Source organism: Calliphora vicina, chromosome 3 (assembly GCF_958450345.1).
Source record: "Calliphora vicina chromosome 3, idCalVici1.1, whole genome shotgun sequence".
Lineage (NCBI taxonomy): Eukaryota > Metazoa > Arthropoda > Insecta > Diptera > Calliphoridae > Calliphora > Calliphora vicina.
This window is the reverse complement of record NC_088782.1, coordinates 33,267,966-33,286,663: the sequence shown is the minus strand read 5'-3', so window position 1 is coordinate 33,286,663 and position 18,698 is coordinate 33,267,966. Positions and strand designations below refer to the sequence as shown.

General features: G+C 32.9%; 1 protein-coding gene across 2 annotated transcripts in view; it reads left to right on the top strand.

Moving 5' to 3' along the window:
* The window catches only part of klar (klarsicht), a 465,338-nt gene that overhangs the window by 118,625 nt on the left and 328,015 nt on the right, over positions 1-18,698 (top strand). For both annotated transcript variants that reach the window (XM_065503780.1, XM_065503779.1), the window contains exon 4: positions 11,601-12,421. In XM_065503780.1, coding sequence (XP_065359852.1) covers positions 11,699-12,421 — 723 coding nt within the window. In that variant the 5' untranslated portion in view covers positions 11,601-11,698. The remainder of the gene's footprint in view (positions 1-11,600; positions 12,422-18,698) is intronic.

The window sequence follows — 18,698 nt, the reverse complement described above, 5'->3', positions numbered from 1 at the left end:
TCCTATAACAATTCAGTGCATTTCGTTCGTTGCCCCATAATGGGGCTGTCTGGCTTTTGTACCGTGACCAATATGTTCATGCTTCAGTCTGACTGACTCTCTGACCCTGAGTAGACTTAGCAATAATGCATTTGATGGAGATATAGAGAGGAGGTATGTAATCAGACTGGTTCATGGTTATAGTAATAGCAAGACCGGCAAATCGCTGTACCTTGTTCAGAATGAAGAGGTGTATTTTAATGTGAACCGCTCTTCACCAGAGAAGAGTGCCATAGTCAGAATAGGTCTTATGACCGCAGTGTACATCCAGCTTGAGATCCTATCAATTACCAAAGGTTTCTTACACAGAGCAAACAGATTCGTGATAGCAACCGAATTTGTTGCCAATCGAATGATTCGGTTGCAAACATAGAATTTTTCGATTCTATCAACAGAAAGTCAGTTGATAAAGAAGAATTTCGGTTGAAGCAACCAAACTTTTGTTACCCTTTCCAAAATTTCGTAGCCAGAACTGTAAAAATTCTGTCACTTCAGTAGAATCATTCGATTGGCAACAAATTCGGTTGCTATCACGAATCTGTTTTCTCTGTGTACATAAAGGCCTTTGCTTTTCGCATTCGACTCTCAGAACTACACTTATGCGAGTGCTTAGAGTCTAGGTATTTGACTTCTTTCGAAACTTGCAGAATGTTACCATTAACTCATAGTCTAATTGTTCCATTTACATGTTTAGGTGGGAATTTACGCCATCACAATTTGCGTTGGAAGGTGTTTGAGATGAAGTTTGTTGAAGGGAACTGTTAAAATAAGTGATCAGATCGAGTTGAGATTGTATCGCTCAATGAGGAATTGAGCGATTTAATGACGGGTATGTTAGGGAAAAAGTGCCAGCAAACTTTGCGGGATATACAATGGGAGCTAAAAAAGTGATTTGTTTCATGACGATCGTCTAACACGAATGTTGTCTTCAATGAAACATAATTTATGAGCACTTGGACTTAAAATAGAAATTGCTATCCAATTCAGATTGATTTCAGTAATTATATTCAGATTTATTTTGCATTATACTCCTGAAAGACACATTTTTTATTTAATCTAAGGAGTTAGAACAAAATCTATTATTCGATTTTGATTTAAATCTTTGACAAAATTTAACAATAATTCCACCATATCGTAACCAAATTGAATCACCACAAATCAGTTTTAGGAGGCGGAGAGTCTTTAATTTTTTCCATTAGCGTTAGTTTTTCCTTTTGTCACAATTAACAGCAACAGTTTTGCACATGAATATTTAAATTTTTTTTGTCTTAAGTGCAACATAGGTTTTTGCCAGCAATTGTTTTATAAACTTTTTAGCTGCTGTCGGTGGTGGCGCTGTAGAAAAAAACATTAAGACATTGAATATATTGTACGTCTGGTTCATAGCCAGAGCCACATTGTTGGTCGATAATGAAACAAAAAATATAAATAAAAATCTCAAGTTAAGGTAAAGTGTATACGAATCTATTTTGATATTTTGCCATTTTGTTTGTTTCGTGTGCCATTAATGACACTTTTTTCGGCTTTAAATTGAAATTAGAAACAAAAAAAACCAAACATCAACTTGCAAACATACTGATGAGTGAGTGCAACGTCTAAGACGACGTCTATAACGACAAAATACAACAAGTTAGTGCAACATGTCGTAAGACACTTAACAATTCATTAGATGATGACGACAAACATGTGGGTAAAAACAAACATTTAAATATTTGCGCGCGTTTTGAATGGGGAAAGAAGTTTTTATAGATTAGATAATGTTTTAACTATAATGTCAAAAAAAAATTCAAAAAGATAAAAAAAGACTGGAAATTACAAAACATTGTCATTAGAGTATCCAAAACCATAAACAGCTTAACCGATTTTTCATTGTTGTAAATTCTCCCGGTTACGGTTTTTTTTATCTTTTTGGGTTTTTTACAAACTGCACAGAGAAAACAGATTCGTGATAGCAATCGAATTTGTTGCCAATCGAATGATTCTATCTTAGTGAACGAATTTTACAGTTGTGGCTACAAAATTGTAGAAGGGGTAACACAAGTTTGGTTGCTTCAACCGAAATTCTTCTTTATCAACTGACTTTCTGTTGATAGAACTAAAAATTTCTATGTCTGCAACCGAATCGATTGGCAACGAATCAATTCAATGTCGGATATTCTATTACCAAAGTAAAGCGTATCAAGAGAGAGCGTTTTGCATTGCTCGAAACAAATAGTAGTTGGACTATGCACGGTCTGGACTATAAAGCGGGTTAGGCAAAACTATATCATTCTAAAAACATTTTAACATGTGGCTGAGCGTTGTTATGATGGAATATTACAGATTCGTGTCTGGCGGCATATTCTGGGCGTTTTTCTGACAATAGTTCGTTAATAAGAGGTCCTAGATGAATAAAGACAATAATCTGTGATCACTTATATTTCCCACCAAATATCGATTTTTATATGAAAAATCTAAAATAATCTGTGATCACTCATATTTTCCAAAAAATATAAATTTTTATATGAAAAATCTGAAATCAATCATAGATCGTTAAAATGAAGTCCTAGAGGAAACAGGATAATATTCTGCGATCACTAATTTTTCCCACCAAATATCGATTTTTAAAATCACTTATAGATATATATCGTTAATAACTGGTCCTAAATGAAACAGGACAATAATCTATGATCACTCAAATAATCACAATAATCTGTGATCACTCATATTTTCTCATCAAATATCAATTTTTAAATAGTTCGTTAATAACAGGTCCTAGATGAAAAAGGAAAATAATATGCGATCACTTATATTTCCCACCAAATATCGATTTTTAAATGAAAAATCTTAAATCACTCATAAATCGTTAATAAGAGGTCCTACAGAGAAAAGGACAATAATCTGTGATCACTCATATTTTCCAAAAAATATAAATTTTTATATGAAAAATCTGAAATCACTCATAGATCGTTAAAATGAAGTCCTAGAGGAAACAGGATAATATTCTGCGATCACTAATTTTTCCCACCAAATATCGATTTTTAAAATCACTTATAGATATATATCGTTAATAACTGGTCCTAAATGAAACAGGACAATAATCTATGATCACTCAAATTTCCCATCAAATATCGATTTTTATATATAAAATCTAATATCACTCATAGATCGTTAAAAAGAGGTCCTAGATGAAAAAGGACAATAATCTGTGATCACTCATATTTCTCACCAAATATCGATTTTTAAATGAAAAATCTTAAATCGCTTATAGTTCGTTAATAAGAGGTCCTAGAGGAAAAAGGACAATAATCTGTGATCACTCATATTTCCCAGCAAATATCGATTTTTAAAATCACTTATATGTCGTTAATAACAGGTCCTAGATGAAAAAGGACAATAATCTGTGATCACTCACTCATATTTTCTCACCAAATATAAATTTTTAAATGAAAAATCTTAAGGCACACATAGTTCGTTAATAACAGGTCCTAGATGAAAAATGACAATAATGTGTGATCACTCATATTTCCAACCAAATATTGATTTTTATATGAAAAATCTTAAATCACTTATAGTTCGTTAATAAGAGGTCCTAGAGGAAAAAAGACAATAATCTGTGATCACTCATATTTCTCACCAAATATCGATTTTTAAAATCACTTATAGATCGTTAATAAGAAGTCCCAGAGGAAATAGGATGATATAGTTCGTTAATAAGAGGTCCTAGAGGAAAAAGGACAATAATCTGTGATCTCTCACATTTCTCACCAAATATCGATTTTTAAAATCACTTATAGATCGTTAATAAGAGGTCATAGAGGAAACAGGATGATATTCTGTGATCACTCATTTTCCCAGCAAATATCGATTTTTCAAATCACTTATAGATTGTTAATTACAGGTCCTAGAGGAAAAAGGACAATAATCTGTGATCACTCGTATTTCCCACCAAATATGGATTTTTATATATAAAATCATAAATCACTCATAGTTCGTTAATAAAAGGTCCTAGAGGAAAAAGGTCAATAATCTGTGATCACTCATATGTACCACCAAATATCGAATTTTTTCATCTATCACCTGTTATTCAAACGAATCAGTTGTATTCGGTTCGGGCTCCCTGTGATGGTCTAGTCAGATTTCAGCAACTCATAATAGATACATAGGACACTTTTGCTCAGACAAAATACAGAGAATTACCTTAGCTGCTTGGATATTTGGCTTTGATGTCGATCTTCGGGTTGTCGTTCTTTTAGAGCGTTCAAACATCATTTCGGTCTTTCAAGGTCTCTCGGCTTCAATTCGTATCTATTGTAATATATCATATTTAAGTCATACACCCAATATGAAAAAACATTTTGGATACGGTTGTATTGATCATTTCACAGGCGCGGATCCAGGTCAACTAACCATTTGAGGGGAAATAAATTAGTTTTTTTCTTAATTTTTTATATCAAAACTTTCTGGTTTTGGGGGGGAGATTCCTATTTCAACCTCCGTTGGGTCCGTGCCTGTCATTTCATCGACTTTTTTTTGTGACTTACTCTTACGTATTGATCATTTCTACGACTCTCTTGATAATTTTTTAAGTGCAGAGCTTCTATGGAGATTCCTACAAGCCCAAATTAAGATTGTAGAACTATGTATGTCTAGCCCTATTTAAACATAAAAGTGAGAATAAATATATATTTCATCATTAGCAAATTACGAAATTGTTTTGTTTTCGATCATCTTAAGAATTATAACAATTTCCAACTATAATTTTCTACTTTTAAACCACAGTGCTAGCTTTGTTAGACAAACGTTTAAATAACTATTTCCTCAAGGTCTTTTTCATTATTATTATTATTCTTTGTGTTCAGATGTTCTTTATGCTAAAAGAAATCGAAATCTTTAATAAAAATACTCTCACAATCTATGATTTATGACTTAATTGCCACAAAATCACAAACACAAATATTAATAATAAAAAAAAAATATCACACAGTCTTTCATAAAAGTCAAAAAATTAAAGAACCCAGAATTAATACGATCTGATAAGACTTTCAAACTTTATTTTTTTTTTTTTTGCAAAATATGACTCAACTGACATACACGACTTAACTGTCGGTTGTGATTTAACAAACGTTTGTTTGTGGTTGGGGCTGTTGTCGCTTTTAATTCAAACACTTAAAATCCTTACAAAAACAAAACTAAAAAAATCTTTTTATTTTCGAAATTAAATAAAAAAAAATTAAAATAATGTTCTATAGAAGACTGTGTGATGATGGGCATGTGTGTATTGTTTGGCAATAACCCAGCAAACATAAAGAAGAAAAAAATTAAAAAATGAGGATTTTTTTCAGAATTATTCTTAAAATGTTTAATAAATTTGGGCATTTATTTTACCTCTGAGTTTTTTATATAATTCATTTGTATTGCATTTTAAAGTGTTTGCTGGGTTCATACGATTACACGTAATGTGTGTATTGGTTGTTGTAGCTTGTACTTATGTGAGTAAGCATGCCTCATATGCATCATATGTCATTGGTGGCAAAAACTTTGAAAATGGCAACAACCAGAATACAAATCCATTAAATTGTTGAAAAAAAATAATTTTTTTTCTTCAAATACAACTGATTTTGAGTCATTGCTTATGTGTTTTTTTGTTGCTGTTGTAGTTTTCAGTTTTATTTTCTTGTAAAATCCAACAGCAACAACTAATATTTTATTCATTTGGGGGACACACATGTGTTTATTAACAACCATTAAACCAATGTGGTTTTTGTTATATTTCAAACTTTTTTTGTTTTATTTTTTTCAAAGAGTTTTCATTTGTTGTTGTTGTTGTTGTTAATGTTTTGTTTTTTTTTTCTGCTAAAATACTCAATAGACCACAAATAAAAAATGGTTAAAAAATGAAAAATAACTTTGTGAATGAATGAATGACTGACTGAATGGCTGTTATAAAAACAAATAGTTTAAGAAAAACACTTTTTAGTTTGTGAGCTGAAGACGAATTCAAACTTCTCTACATAAGGAGTGTCAACACACTATTTAGGATGATAGTTTCGAAATATTTAAAATCATGTCGAACAATCCTACTATTTCTGATAGTAGTTGGTTCAATAGTAATATGATCTTTAACCAAATACATAGCACCAAATTATTGCACTCCAAGACAAACGACCAATATAGAAGTCTTGCCTTCTTTAAGCTTAAGAAATTGGATGGGACCATCGATATCTCATCTCAATATGTCTTTATAAAGAACTGAATATGTTCCTCCTAGGTTTTATTTATAAGTTTTAAATAAAGGTGCTTCAAATAATATCGTGGCATCCAGTATTTGTTGAGCTTTGTTCGAGTAAGTTCTTGAACGATCGAATAATGACATCGTAGGAAATTCACTGATTCCAATGTTATTAAACAGTATCGGGAGAACTTGAACGTTGGTAGAAAACCTGTTTCATGTAGAAGGAATGGCCCATATGATGTTTATAAAACCAAAAACATACATGGCTCAAAAAGTTCTTGTCAGGAACTCTGCTAAAAATTTAGAGGCCAAAGACAGAATGCAGTTTCAACAAAGGGTTTTATAAATACCGAAATTTACATCAAGGAATGTTTACAAAAGAGGATGCTTCCATTCATAAGACTTCTTAATGTGTCCACCTATTTTTGGCATGATTTGGCATCCTGTCACTATGGTACGCAAAGAATTGAGAGGTACATAATGTGGTAAAGAGGCAAAACTTAAAACTGCTTGGAACTAAGGCCAATGGAGAGAAATTGGGCTCTTGTTAAAAGAGTATTGAAGAGCACAAAAAGGTAGAATTTAAACGGAGATGGTCATGGTCTACCAACAAAGTGACAGAAAGCTCTATAAAAATCTTAATGTAAGGGTTTTCGGGAATGTTTCATAAATTCATCACAATTGATTAGAACTTTAAAAATAATATGTTTTTTAGTTGTAATAATAATTTCAATCATATAAAAAAATATTAAAACTGTAGGTTTAGTGGTTTCTTTTTTAAAAACATTTACAGTATTGGCCATAACTAAAGCACCCCCTCAATGGAATACACAAAACTCGACGGTCAAAACAAAAGCACCCTCTTATAAGATGTTTAAATATTTGACCACGCTACTGCATATTTGCAATGTGAGTTAATGGGAATCACAACGAATGCATTTAAAATTGTGTATAATTTTAGTTTTATAGAGTTTATTGTGAAAAAAAAAACAATGACAAGGAACAAGTACTCCATTGAATTTAAATTTAAAGTTATTGAAGACTGGAAGACGGGCTTATCACGACATGAACTGAGTAAACAAAATTCAATTAATAGATCAGCTATTTCCAGGCTCATTTCAAAGTTTTTGCAGACTGGTCGCATATCGCCGGTGCATACTGGAGGACGTCCGCGTAAAACCACACGATTTGATGATTTCTTAATCAAAAGAGCAATAAAAAAGATCCTACAGCATCAGCTAGTCAAGTAAGAACAAGTTTAAGATTATGCGTTAGCGAAAGAACAATCTGTTGAAGAGTAGTAGAAGCCGGATTATTCAGCCGACGACCAACAAAAAAAAAACATTTCTATCAGCTAAGAACAATAAAGCTAGACTGAAGTTTGCCAAAGCCCACATCGACTGGAGTGTCCAAAATGGAAGACAGTACTGTTCTATGACGAATCCAAATACAACATAAAAAGTTCCGCTGGAATAAGGCGTGTACACAGACCAAAAGGAGAAAGACTGAATCCTAAGTATTGCAAAGGATCAATTAAACATGGAGGAGGCAATGTAATGGTCTGGGGTTGCTTTTATGGTCAAGGATTCGGGCCAATTCATAAAATTGATGGGATTATGGATCGGTTCATGTACCGTGATGTATTGAAAGATGTAATGTTGTCTTATGCCAGTGAAGAGATGCCACTTATTGGGAGCTTCCAACAGGTTAACGATCCTAAGCACACCAAAGTTTATAAGACTTGGCCACAGAGCAATATGGTTCAAGTTATTCATTGGTCTGGTCAATCTCCCGATCTCAATCCTATTGACAACATGTAGCACATTGTTAATACGAAAATAAAGCGTGAAAATTGCCCAAATAAGGATCGGAAATTTTCACGATTTATTTCAAGCCGTTAATAAAAAACATAATATCTTGTATGGTGAAGAGACCTGAAGTTACCTCTTATAGAAAGGTTAACTTTGAAAGTATTTGTTTATCAATAATAAACATATTAATAAATGAAAATAATACCTAAGAGATATTTAAAACTTTGTTTTTATACAAAAAAATAAAATATGAAAAAAAATTTCTGAGGGGGTGCTTTAGTTATGGCCAATACTGTATGTACAGAGAGTCTCAAAAGTGATTGAACATCACAAATTATTTGATTTTTTTAAGACAATAAAAATCCTAAAATCTATCCATCAATTACAATTTAAAAGTTTCGGTTTGTGTAAATTGGGCTGAATAATAGATTCGGTTGTGAAAAAAAAGATTTAAGTTGGACTATAATGATTTTCATGTTAAAAAATCAAAAAAATCATTGGTGTTTACTGACTTTTGAGGCTCTCTGTATGTTAAGATTTTTTCGATCTCACTCCTTATATTCGCTCCTAGGATTTATTTATAAGTTTTTAAAGAACAAAAACTATATTTTTTTGACCTTTCTTAATATTGAAAGTGCTTCAAAAAAACATCGTGACAGCTTGTGTCTGTTGAGCTCTGTACAAGTAAGTTCTTGAATGATCTAATACTGACATCGTAGGGAATTCACTTTGGAATAGGATCATTCGATCATAATTGAAGACAAAACTATTTCAACATTTTCCCTGATTTTATGGAAAATTTCAAGATGGTGTATTCTCGCCATTACTGTGAAATCTAGCTTTAAATGGGTTACTTTGTTGCTGTGAAGGTTTGTACCTTGTCTCAGAAATTAGAGTCAACGCGTTTTGCTGGGATATTAAAAATTTGTATCACAGAAGTTTTCGGTGCCATCCGATATCCGTAATGGCAACACCTAATGTAGGGCATTTAAACCATAGAGTACTGTTTTTGTTTTACTTACTTTGTACTTTGGGGTAAATGAATATTGGTTGCATGGTTGATTGTTTGGTTGTCTGTTAAATTTTCTTGAGACACGGTAGCCGCCAGCCAGTCATTCAGCCAGCCAGCCAAGGTAAATTTGCATTTAATTTTGTAGTTTTTACCATTTTGTTGTTTTGTTTTTCTTCCTCAGTTTTAGTTTTTGCTGCTGCTGTTTAGTTTTTGTTTAAGTTTTAAACGTCTTTAACGAAGACACACAAAAAGGTTATGGGAGTACGACTCGAAACTATGGTCGACTTGATATAACAGTTTGTCAAGCGATAATTGCAACATTTTGATGTTTTGCAGACATCAAATGATAATGAGAGCTAGTAGAACAAATTGAGGATTAGAAAATATTAAGATAAGCATTAATGGTTTTAAATTATAGGAATTTGTTATTGAATTTGGATACTCCTGGGAGGGGATTAACATAATAAACTTTTGTTTTAGAGAGCCTACAAATTCCTCGTCTTTAAGTCGCCATTGTATGTAATCATTTGTGAACAACATAATCATCCTAGCATTTTAAGTAATTTTATCTAAAATAGAATTTCCAACTTTTGTAACGATTAAATTATTCTAATTTTATGTTAAACATTCGCAATTTAATAAATACCCAACCCTTCTTTACCAATTCAATACTCACTCCATGATGGAAAACAATAAAAATTTGCAATATTTTAAATTGTGTGTAGGCAGGCTGTCTGTCTGTCTTGTTGGGCAATAATATTTTTAAGGGAGCTTAAACGATTATTTCCAATATGAGTATTCACTCACTTTGTCGTCGTTCCCTAAACTTTAACGTACGTGTAAATGTTTCTAATTCATAAAACTGAAATCCCCTAAAAAAGTGGCAGAGGGTTTTGAGGGGCAGTGAGCTGGTGGTCTTGGCTTGATAGTTGTTAATATTGTCGATATTTGTAGTTGGTTTGTGTGTTTAAAAACCTTTTAATGCTTGTCATAAGTGTTTAAACACAGTGTCTTAACCATTTAGTACTAGTAGTAGCAGACAGACACTTACAAACCAACATTTATTTCTTGATCATAATGGTGGTGGTAATGTAATGAATGACAGCCATGGAGTACATAGTGCTGTTTGGTATGTGATGGTAGTAATTTAATAACTTTAGAGTGTTTAGGTTTCTAAAACCATAAACATTTCAAAAAGTGTTTATGCGGCTATCAAATTCATACCTAGAAGAAAGAGACATTTTACTTATTTGCTAGAAAATAAAGGAAATGCTTAAAAAATACCAACATTTACTAAACAATACACACGAAAAAGTGTTAATAACGACACCGTGGTAAGAGTGCCGTTTGGAACGTCTTTGTCTGTCTGTCTCTATGGTTTTGTCTATTATATTGATCGAATTTTTGTGGACTATTATGAAGCGGAAAAATGCAATGTTAACGTTAGCGATAATATCCCAGTAAAAAAATAAGGTTCCTATCGTAGCACTTTAAAATAAAAGTGTTTTCTTGTGCACTTTGATATCGATAGCTTAGTGGGCAAAAGTGCTAAGTCCACTTTTCATGAAAATTTAGATTTTAATACAAAACGCTAGAATAAGTAAAAATGTACTGTTTGCTTAAAAAATTATACACCTATTTTATTTTTTCTCGTTCTCTGGTATGGCAAACGTCCGTTCGTACCAAATAGTCAAAGCAAAGATTAGGTCAATCGGATTGCTTTCCTCCTGGAGATTTTGGCCTTGATATTCCATAATTACATTGAAAACAGTTTGAAGGCAGACATCTTTGTTTCTTTGTTATAAACCCTTACTTCTAATCTAAATTGTTTCAGAATGATATTATAAATATTTGAAAACATTGTTTGATATTTAATTGAGAAACCTCATTTTTTCGTTAAGTAACATTTAGGGCCTCATTTTATAAAACGAAACGACAAACGTTAAACAAATTTTGTATGAAAACTATTCAAGTTTCCAACCCTTTTCCCAGTATACTTTATACAAATTGCTTACGTTTCTGAACGCTTCGTTTTACAAAATGAGGCCCTTAATTTAAGGTTTGAGAATAATATTTTATATTAAATTGAGAAAATTCTATTTTTCAAACAAAGTTCTTCAAATTAACATATCAAGTAAATCAAATTATGTATATAATATCTATACTTTCATTACGTTTTCTTACAAAACCACAATTTTTCAATTTTTATATATAGTATTTTATTTCAAGCACACAAATAAGCCAGCCTGTCATGCAACCTGTTCCTTAGTCCTGGCTAATTAGAATATCTATGGCGACTATAAATCACATTCAATGTGTTGCTTTAAATGGCCACTTGTAAAATGAAGTAGCAAGTTCTTAGTTTTCTCTTGGGCACTTCCTTCGCTTATAAAAACCACTAAATTCTAATTAAAATTCAAGTAACTTCTGTTTTAGGTAACAACCAACCATATTTTATTACGTAATATCCGTTTTAATCATAAATTTTAATTTTCCTTTTATTTTCCATTTCTTTTCGTTTCAGTGCTGTAAGAACCAACAACAAGAACACAAAGAAAATAATGCCAACAACAAACATTTGCTAAATGAAAAATTATATAAATTAAAAGAAAATTCCACAATATGGATTCCTTAACGTCGAATATTGAAGAAATTCCAACAGAAGAAGAAGTAATTACTCCTACTGCAACAAGCACTGAGCAAAGTGTAACAACAAATGCAAACACAATTGCAACCACAACTGAAACTGCAACTACTGCAGCTACAACAATTATTACCAGTAACCAAGAGACTGATTTAGCGGCCATGTCTAAAGATTTAGAAGAAACACCTCAACCACAAATAAATGCAACAGCAACGATGAATTCTTCTACATCTGCACCATTAACTACAACTACTTCCTACAATTCTATGTCTAATGCTAACACTGACACTACAATTGCAACAAATTCATGTGAAACAACAACAGCACCACCAACAACAACATTATTATTATCATCTAATCAATTTGTAACTCCTCAAAAACCAGAAAATAAATCAATACAATTACATGCATCAGCATCTACATCTTTAAAGAAAAAACGTAATAAATTTTCCAAATGTCTTGTCGGCAACAGCCACCACAATAACAACAACAACAGCAGCAGCAACAACAACAGCTGCAGCAGCGTCGTTATTGGCGGCACAAATGGTGATCATGATTCATCATCGTCATTATCGAATGTTTTGGCATCGAATATAAAAACTTCTTTATCAATGACTTCATTGCCACCGGATGAAAAACAGGAAAGTCGTGACGGTATTAAGGCTAAATTGAAGGTGGAGAGGCCTTACAATAGTTTAAAGGTAAGTCTAGTATTTTTAGGTTTTTGTTTTTGTTGTTTGATATATAGGAAGCATATGTCAATATCAGATTATAATATAAAGTATGGCCGCAAAAGCAGGGCCGAATCAATATAAATAAAACGAAGGTAATGAGAATCAGGAAACCGAAATCACTTTCTGATAAACAATGTAGTATTAAAAGAAGTTGAAACCTTCCGCTATCTAGGACATATAAAGGCCTTAAAATCTTTTGGTCAGCTCACGAAAGTGAAAATCATCTTCAATATCACGATTATTAAAATTACTATTTCAATTCCAATGTTATATGGTTGTGAACTTTGGAACACTGCCTCACGAGACACCAATTCGGGAGTCCTCGTAAACAAATGTCTTCGATATTTTTGGCCACGAACCATAACAAACAACAGTCTGGGGCGTGGGACAAATCAAACACCAATGCACGTAGAAATACAGAGAAGAAAGAGGAACTAGATTGGACATACACTCCGAAAACCGATATTTCCAGAAATGCCATTGAATGATGGAATGGATAGCGATGTACAGATCTGAATGGAATAAGTTTGTTGTGGCCCTATGCTCCTTACAGGATCCAAGGGAATTTATATACAGGATGATTAGCTTTGAAAAATTATATCCTGTAAGTGATGGCCTTTTCTGCTTCGCACATACCTTCTTTTTTAACATATTTTCCACAACATTTCGCAAAATTTCGGATGTTGGTTTTTAGTTGGGGAATGGTTCTTGGCTTGTTAACATACACTCTTTCTTTCAAATATCCCTAAATAAAACTGTCAGGAACTGTTAAATCCGGTGAACGTAAAGGAAAGTTAAAATCTCTTGTGTGCGAAATAATGCGTTAGCCGAATATGTTTAAACCACAAGTTTGGATGGTTTTCCACAATTGGCCTAACAAAATTTTCCAACATCGTCCGATATGCACCATCGTTGACAGAGATTGAAACACTAATGTCATTTAAAAAAATATGTGCCAATAATCCTTTCGGACCGCACCAAACATTACACTTTTGTAAGTCGGTGTAATTGTCGCTGACGAATTGTTCTTGGATTCTCCGTAGCCCAGATCTGATGGTAGTCTGTCGTCTTCAATTCTTGCTCAAGTTGAACTTGGGAACAATTCTAATGTACTCAAAATTGATAGCCCAAATTGTGTTGAACGTCTACTTTTTGATAGTCCCATGCTGTACGCTCTCCCGTACACGTTCAATACTTTGAACAGTTTTCACGGTAGGTGGTCTTCCGGCACCAGGAAGGGTTCTTAAAGACCCATGTTGACAAAAATTTGCAATCAAATGGTTTATTAAAATGACGATGATATGCACGCTGTGTTAATACAATGGTATTATTCGATAGCGATAAATAGTTCCTTGATCTCTTGCCATTATACTTTCTGTTGTATTAGCAAATTTTGCGGATTAGTAGTGGATGTGAGCATATACTTGGTTGACGACGTAATGTTCCCGAATTTCCCGATTATTAAAACCTTTACATTTTTTGGTAAATTAGTTTTTGTAGCGATCCCTTTACTGAAGACTCCAATTCGTTGGGATATGTAGTTGGTGATTTCTTTATTGTATGGGCTGTTTTCTCACTTACAATTGATCGTTTGTTCCTTTAGACTAATGCATTTAAAGGTAGGGTCACACATGGCAAATATTTTCTCAAAAAAGCGTAACCACTTTTTTTAGTACAAATTTGTTTGACGTTTTTTCTCTTACAATTGTTTTGTAAGATCAAACAGCATCAAAAAATAAACTAAAACTATTTTTTTTGTTTTTGAATCATCCAATTTAAAGTAAGTTTTTGGAATAAATAAAAGAATTCAAATATATTTTATTAAGTGGTTACGTCTTTTTCGTCAAATATTTGTCATGTGTGACCCTACCTTAAGAAGCGCATTTTTTAAAATCCATGAAGAAATGCTTTTTATGGGAGCATTTAAAAAATGTGGTCGACTTCAAATTATTAATATTGACTCACAAAATAATTAATTTGGTAGTCGATTCGAAGGTTTTTCTAAAAGTTTACTGTTAGACAGGCTACACAACGAGATGTACTATATAGTTATTCGGTTGTCGAACTCTTCTGGGTGCCATATCACATAATTTTACCCGATTACTGTATTGCGGACTCATTGGATAGGAGGAGAACTTATACTTGGATAAAGAGATCGACCATGTAATTAGCTCTTATCTTACAAGTAAAGGATTCATCTGAATCTTTACGATTGGGTGCAGTCTAGATTGTCTTTAGAGACTACATGAATGCTAATGCCGAGCAATGGCACAGAAAGTGAAAAATAGTTTCATACTATTTTATGAAAACTCCTGCAGAAGTCACTGTTGTACAATCCAAATCTCGTTGCATGAAATTTACTGGTAATCACCGCCTCCATGATGCTATATTTTAAGAGTTGTAGTAGATCTTTCTTATGGAAGCTGTCATATGAAGAAGAGGTACACATGATTTATCTTTCTGGTACTTATTCAGGTGTCACTATAGGACTGATAAGCTTCCCCAAGTGATTAGATCATAAATAGTGCATGTAATTGTCAATCAGATCGTATGGCCACATTTAAGTGATATTCCATGTTTTGAGCAAGTGTACAGTTCGACATTTGATATATAAGTAATTTTGTATAGAAGTAATATATGTAGCTTATCAATTACCAACTAACTAAATGATCTCTCCTCACCCCTGCATCTCTCAACCATAATCTCATAAAACTATGTTATTGTGTTAAAACAATCACGATTATCTCACAAATAACTGAATGAATTCCCAAGAGGTTGCCGTTTGCATTTAAACTTAATTAAGTTACTGAAAACTTTTACATAAATTTAAACCTAATTAATAATTAATTAAAAAACTTTATTATTTATTAAAAAATTATTGGTACAATATAAAATTTTCTCACACACACAAAAATAGGCGACAATGGAAAATTGATTAAAACACTCTCTCACACTCTCACACAAACTGCACAACAACGCAAGCACCGTGTTACGACTTTAGACAAAAAAAAGAAGCAAATTAATAAAAACCGTTAACTACTGTAATTAACAGCCATCTCGTCGTCGTCGTTTTTATACATAGTGCTGCTGGTAATTGTTGTAAATATTGTTAATAATAAATATAATAGCAACAACAGCGCCTGTAGTAAAACATTAACTGAAAAATGTGCCCACAAACATACGAATAGTTGCAGATTAATTAGTTGCAGAGAGTGAAAAACAAGAACAACAAAATAATAAAACAAAAGGCCTAAAATACTACAATATCAGCAACAATAGCAATTATTGCTATTTATTAACTAACTATGCTGTGGCTGTTGCTACTGTAACATTTGTATGTGTACTCGTATCTTTCATGTTAAAGTACTTGTAGAGGTGTTTGCACAGTGGGATGTCATGGTGAAAGAAAAAAAGTGATAGTAAATTAGAAGCAAGGTTAGTATGATAATGTTGGGTCAGTTGTTAACAGACACAGTGCAGTTTTAAAGTTGCACAATTTAAAGCTAAATCGTTGATTTAGGAAACTAACAAGATTTTCATTCTGTTAAAAACTTCTCTCAAGTTACAGAACATGGGTAATGGTGTCTATTTTCGTACATGAAAGAGTAGCCAAATGTCTTTATTACATATACCCAATTAAGGATAAGGTCATGTTAGGTTTCATGCCAACTCCTTCTTTTTCTCCATTTAGTAAGTTAGGTTTCCAGCCAGCCGCGAAGTGGAGACAGGAAAGAAGAGCAGCACACGTTGGTCCAGGCAGTAGTTGAATGATAGTAAAAAGATATAAAAGAGGGACGATAGAAAATAAAAGGGGACAGTTAGATGTGATAAAGATTTTGAAAAGTGAAGAGGAAGAAGTTCCGAAAAAGAGAGCAGAGGAGAATATTACTAGGCAACAGTCAATTGACGGTTATTAGGTCTCTCCTCATAGATTCCCGTGTTTGACTTTATTAGCCAATTGCTATTGCTGATAAAGGTATTAATGCACTCTAGCCTCATGTCCGAGTGCTCAGGAAGACTATTTAAGGAACGATGTCCCAGAAACCTTAAGCTAATGCCGGACAATGACAAAGAAAATGAAAAATGGTCTCACCCTCCTCTTCATTTTCTTCTCGCATGGTTGCCTTTTAGTAGCTTCGACAAAAATTAATGAAGGAAGTTCAAATTTAAGGCCGAACGAAAAATCTTATTCTTATCATAACAGTTTATATAAGCACATAGCCAGGCATTGTAGTGCAGTTTCATTGTCTAGTAGAAAAACTCTGCTTTAAGGACTGAGCTCGAAAAAACCTTAACAGGTTTTTCATTAGAACTTTTAACCCAAGTGTTATTTGATTTTTATTTGGATCAAGTTATCTTTGTAAAGTATGTTAGTTATTATTTTTAATGTCAATTACGTTCATTTGTTGTTAATCTGATTAAAATAAGTGACGAGAAAAATGTGAGTATTAAAATTATTAAATACTAGCTGCACCCGGTCCGCGTTGCTGGCCCTTAGAAAGCATCTGTTTTATATTGCATCTCGATTTCAATATACAGTGTCGGACAAAGTCGGTGATACAAACTTCAATGTTATTACATGTGGTGGCATTCCGGCTGGTTCCAATGAATTCAAAAATTCAGTAGGATAATCGACGGCTTGTTCTTCGTTCATTACTGTGTCAATCTATTTGTATTTTATTGTTTCGCCAGACAGTTTCAATTGTATTTGCTTATTGAGCTTGTTAACTTCATAATTTGTTGGTGGCAAAATTGCATGTTCCCACAGCCAATCCGAATTGTTCTAGTTGGTTGTAAGACTTGGGAATACGTCTTGAATATTCCTTTGCATTTGGCAGAAGTCCGGGATTGAAATCTCATTTGTGGAGAGATCAATTGGAATTTTTCCATTTGCGACGTCCGACAATTGTTTCGACTTCTGTAGCTTAATTTCCAGTGAAATAAATTTGAAGGAACTTCGTATCGTTATTGCTAATAGGGGGGTCAGACTGCATGTATTGCTTGTGTAATGGGACATGTATTCGATACATATTGAATTCCATGTGTATGTCAAAATTCACGTTATACATACGATTCATAATTTCCACGTTCAAACGTACATATGTAATTGCATGTGACATAACCTCTATTAGTTTATATGTTTGTTGTTTTTAACAATATATTTATTTAAAACATTTTTAAATCACAATAAATATATTTAAGGCAATGAAATTTATTTTGATATGATTTTTCCTTACTCTTTTTTGTTAGGTTTTTTAGTTTTGCACTCACGCAGTGTTGTATTTCAAAATACAACACTGTTATACACACGAAAATAGAACATGCCCTAATTGCCAAAAATGCCACGAGTAATACACATGTATTTTACATACACAAAGTTTTATATGGATCACACGGTATGTATATGTTTACATATGGAAAAATGTCCCAATACATTGCACAAAACACAAGCAATACATGCCGTCTGACCCCCTTTTAAGCGGGAGCAATGATCCAATTATGTGGTACATTTGGCCTTGAACTTTATAGGTGGCCATGAAACCGACGTAATTTGAAAGCATGTGTTGTACTTTTGGATATTTTGAAGGAAGTGTTTGGAAATAAAAAATGTCTTTAATTTTTTTTTACAACATCACTGACCTTGTAAGCCTGTATATAAGAAACTAAATAAACTATCTATAAGAATTGAATATTAACAATTATACAATAATCTTTGTTTATTTCATTAGCGGTGTAGTATAAAAATTTTGCCACGCCATTCCGTCAAAAATCTGACTTGACAGTGTCACCCGCTAGGCTATTCTGAAGATTCCCTGAAAATTTCATCACAATCGGTTCAGCCGTTTTTGAGTTCATTCGGAACATACATACATACCCACATACAAACATCAATTTTTATACCCTTTACCTTCGTGAGAAGGGTATATATATAAGTTCGTCATTCCGTTAGTAATTTCCACAATATAATTTTCCGACCCTATAAAGTGTATATATTCTGGATCCTTATAGATAGCGAAGTCGATTAAGCCATGTCTGTCTGTTGAAATCAACTTTCCGAAGCCCCCAAATAACTTACATACACGATTCATACATTAATATCTCCGGAATTCTTCCGGCTCGGTTGTTATTTAAAATCGAGAAAATCGGTCCACAAATGGATGAGATTGTTGAGCTATTTTTGACCTATATCTGGATTACTAAGTCATTAATATAGACAATATGGATATCTAATGATATATATTTC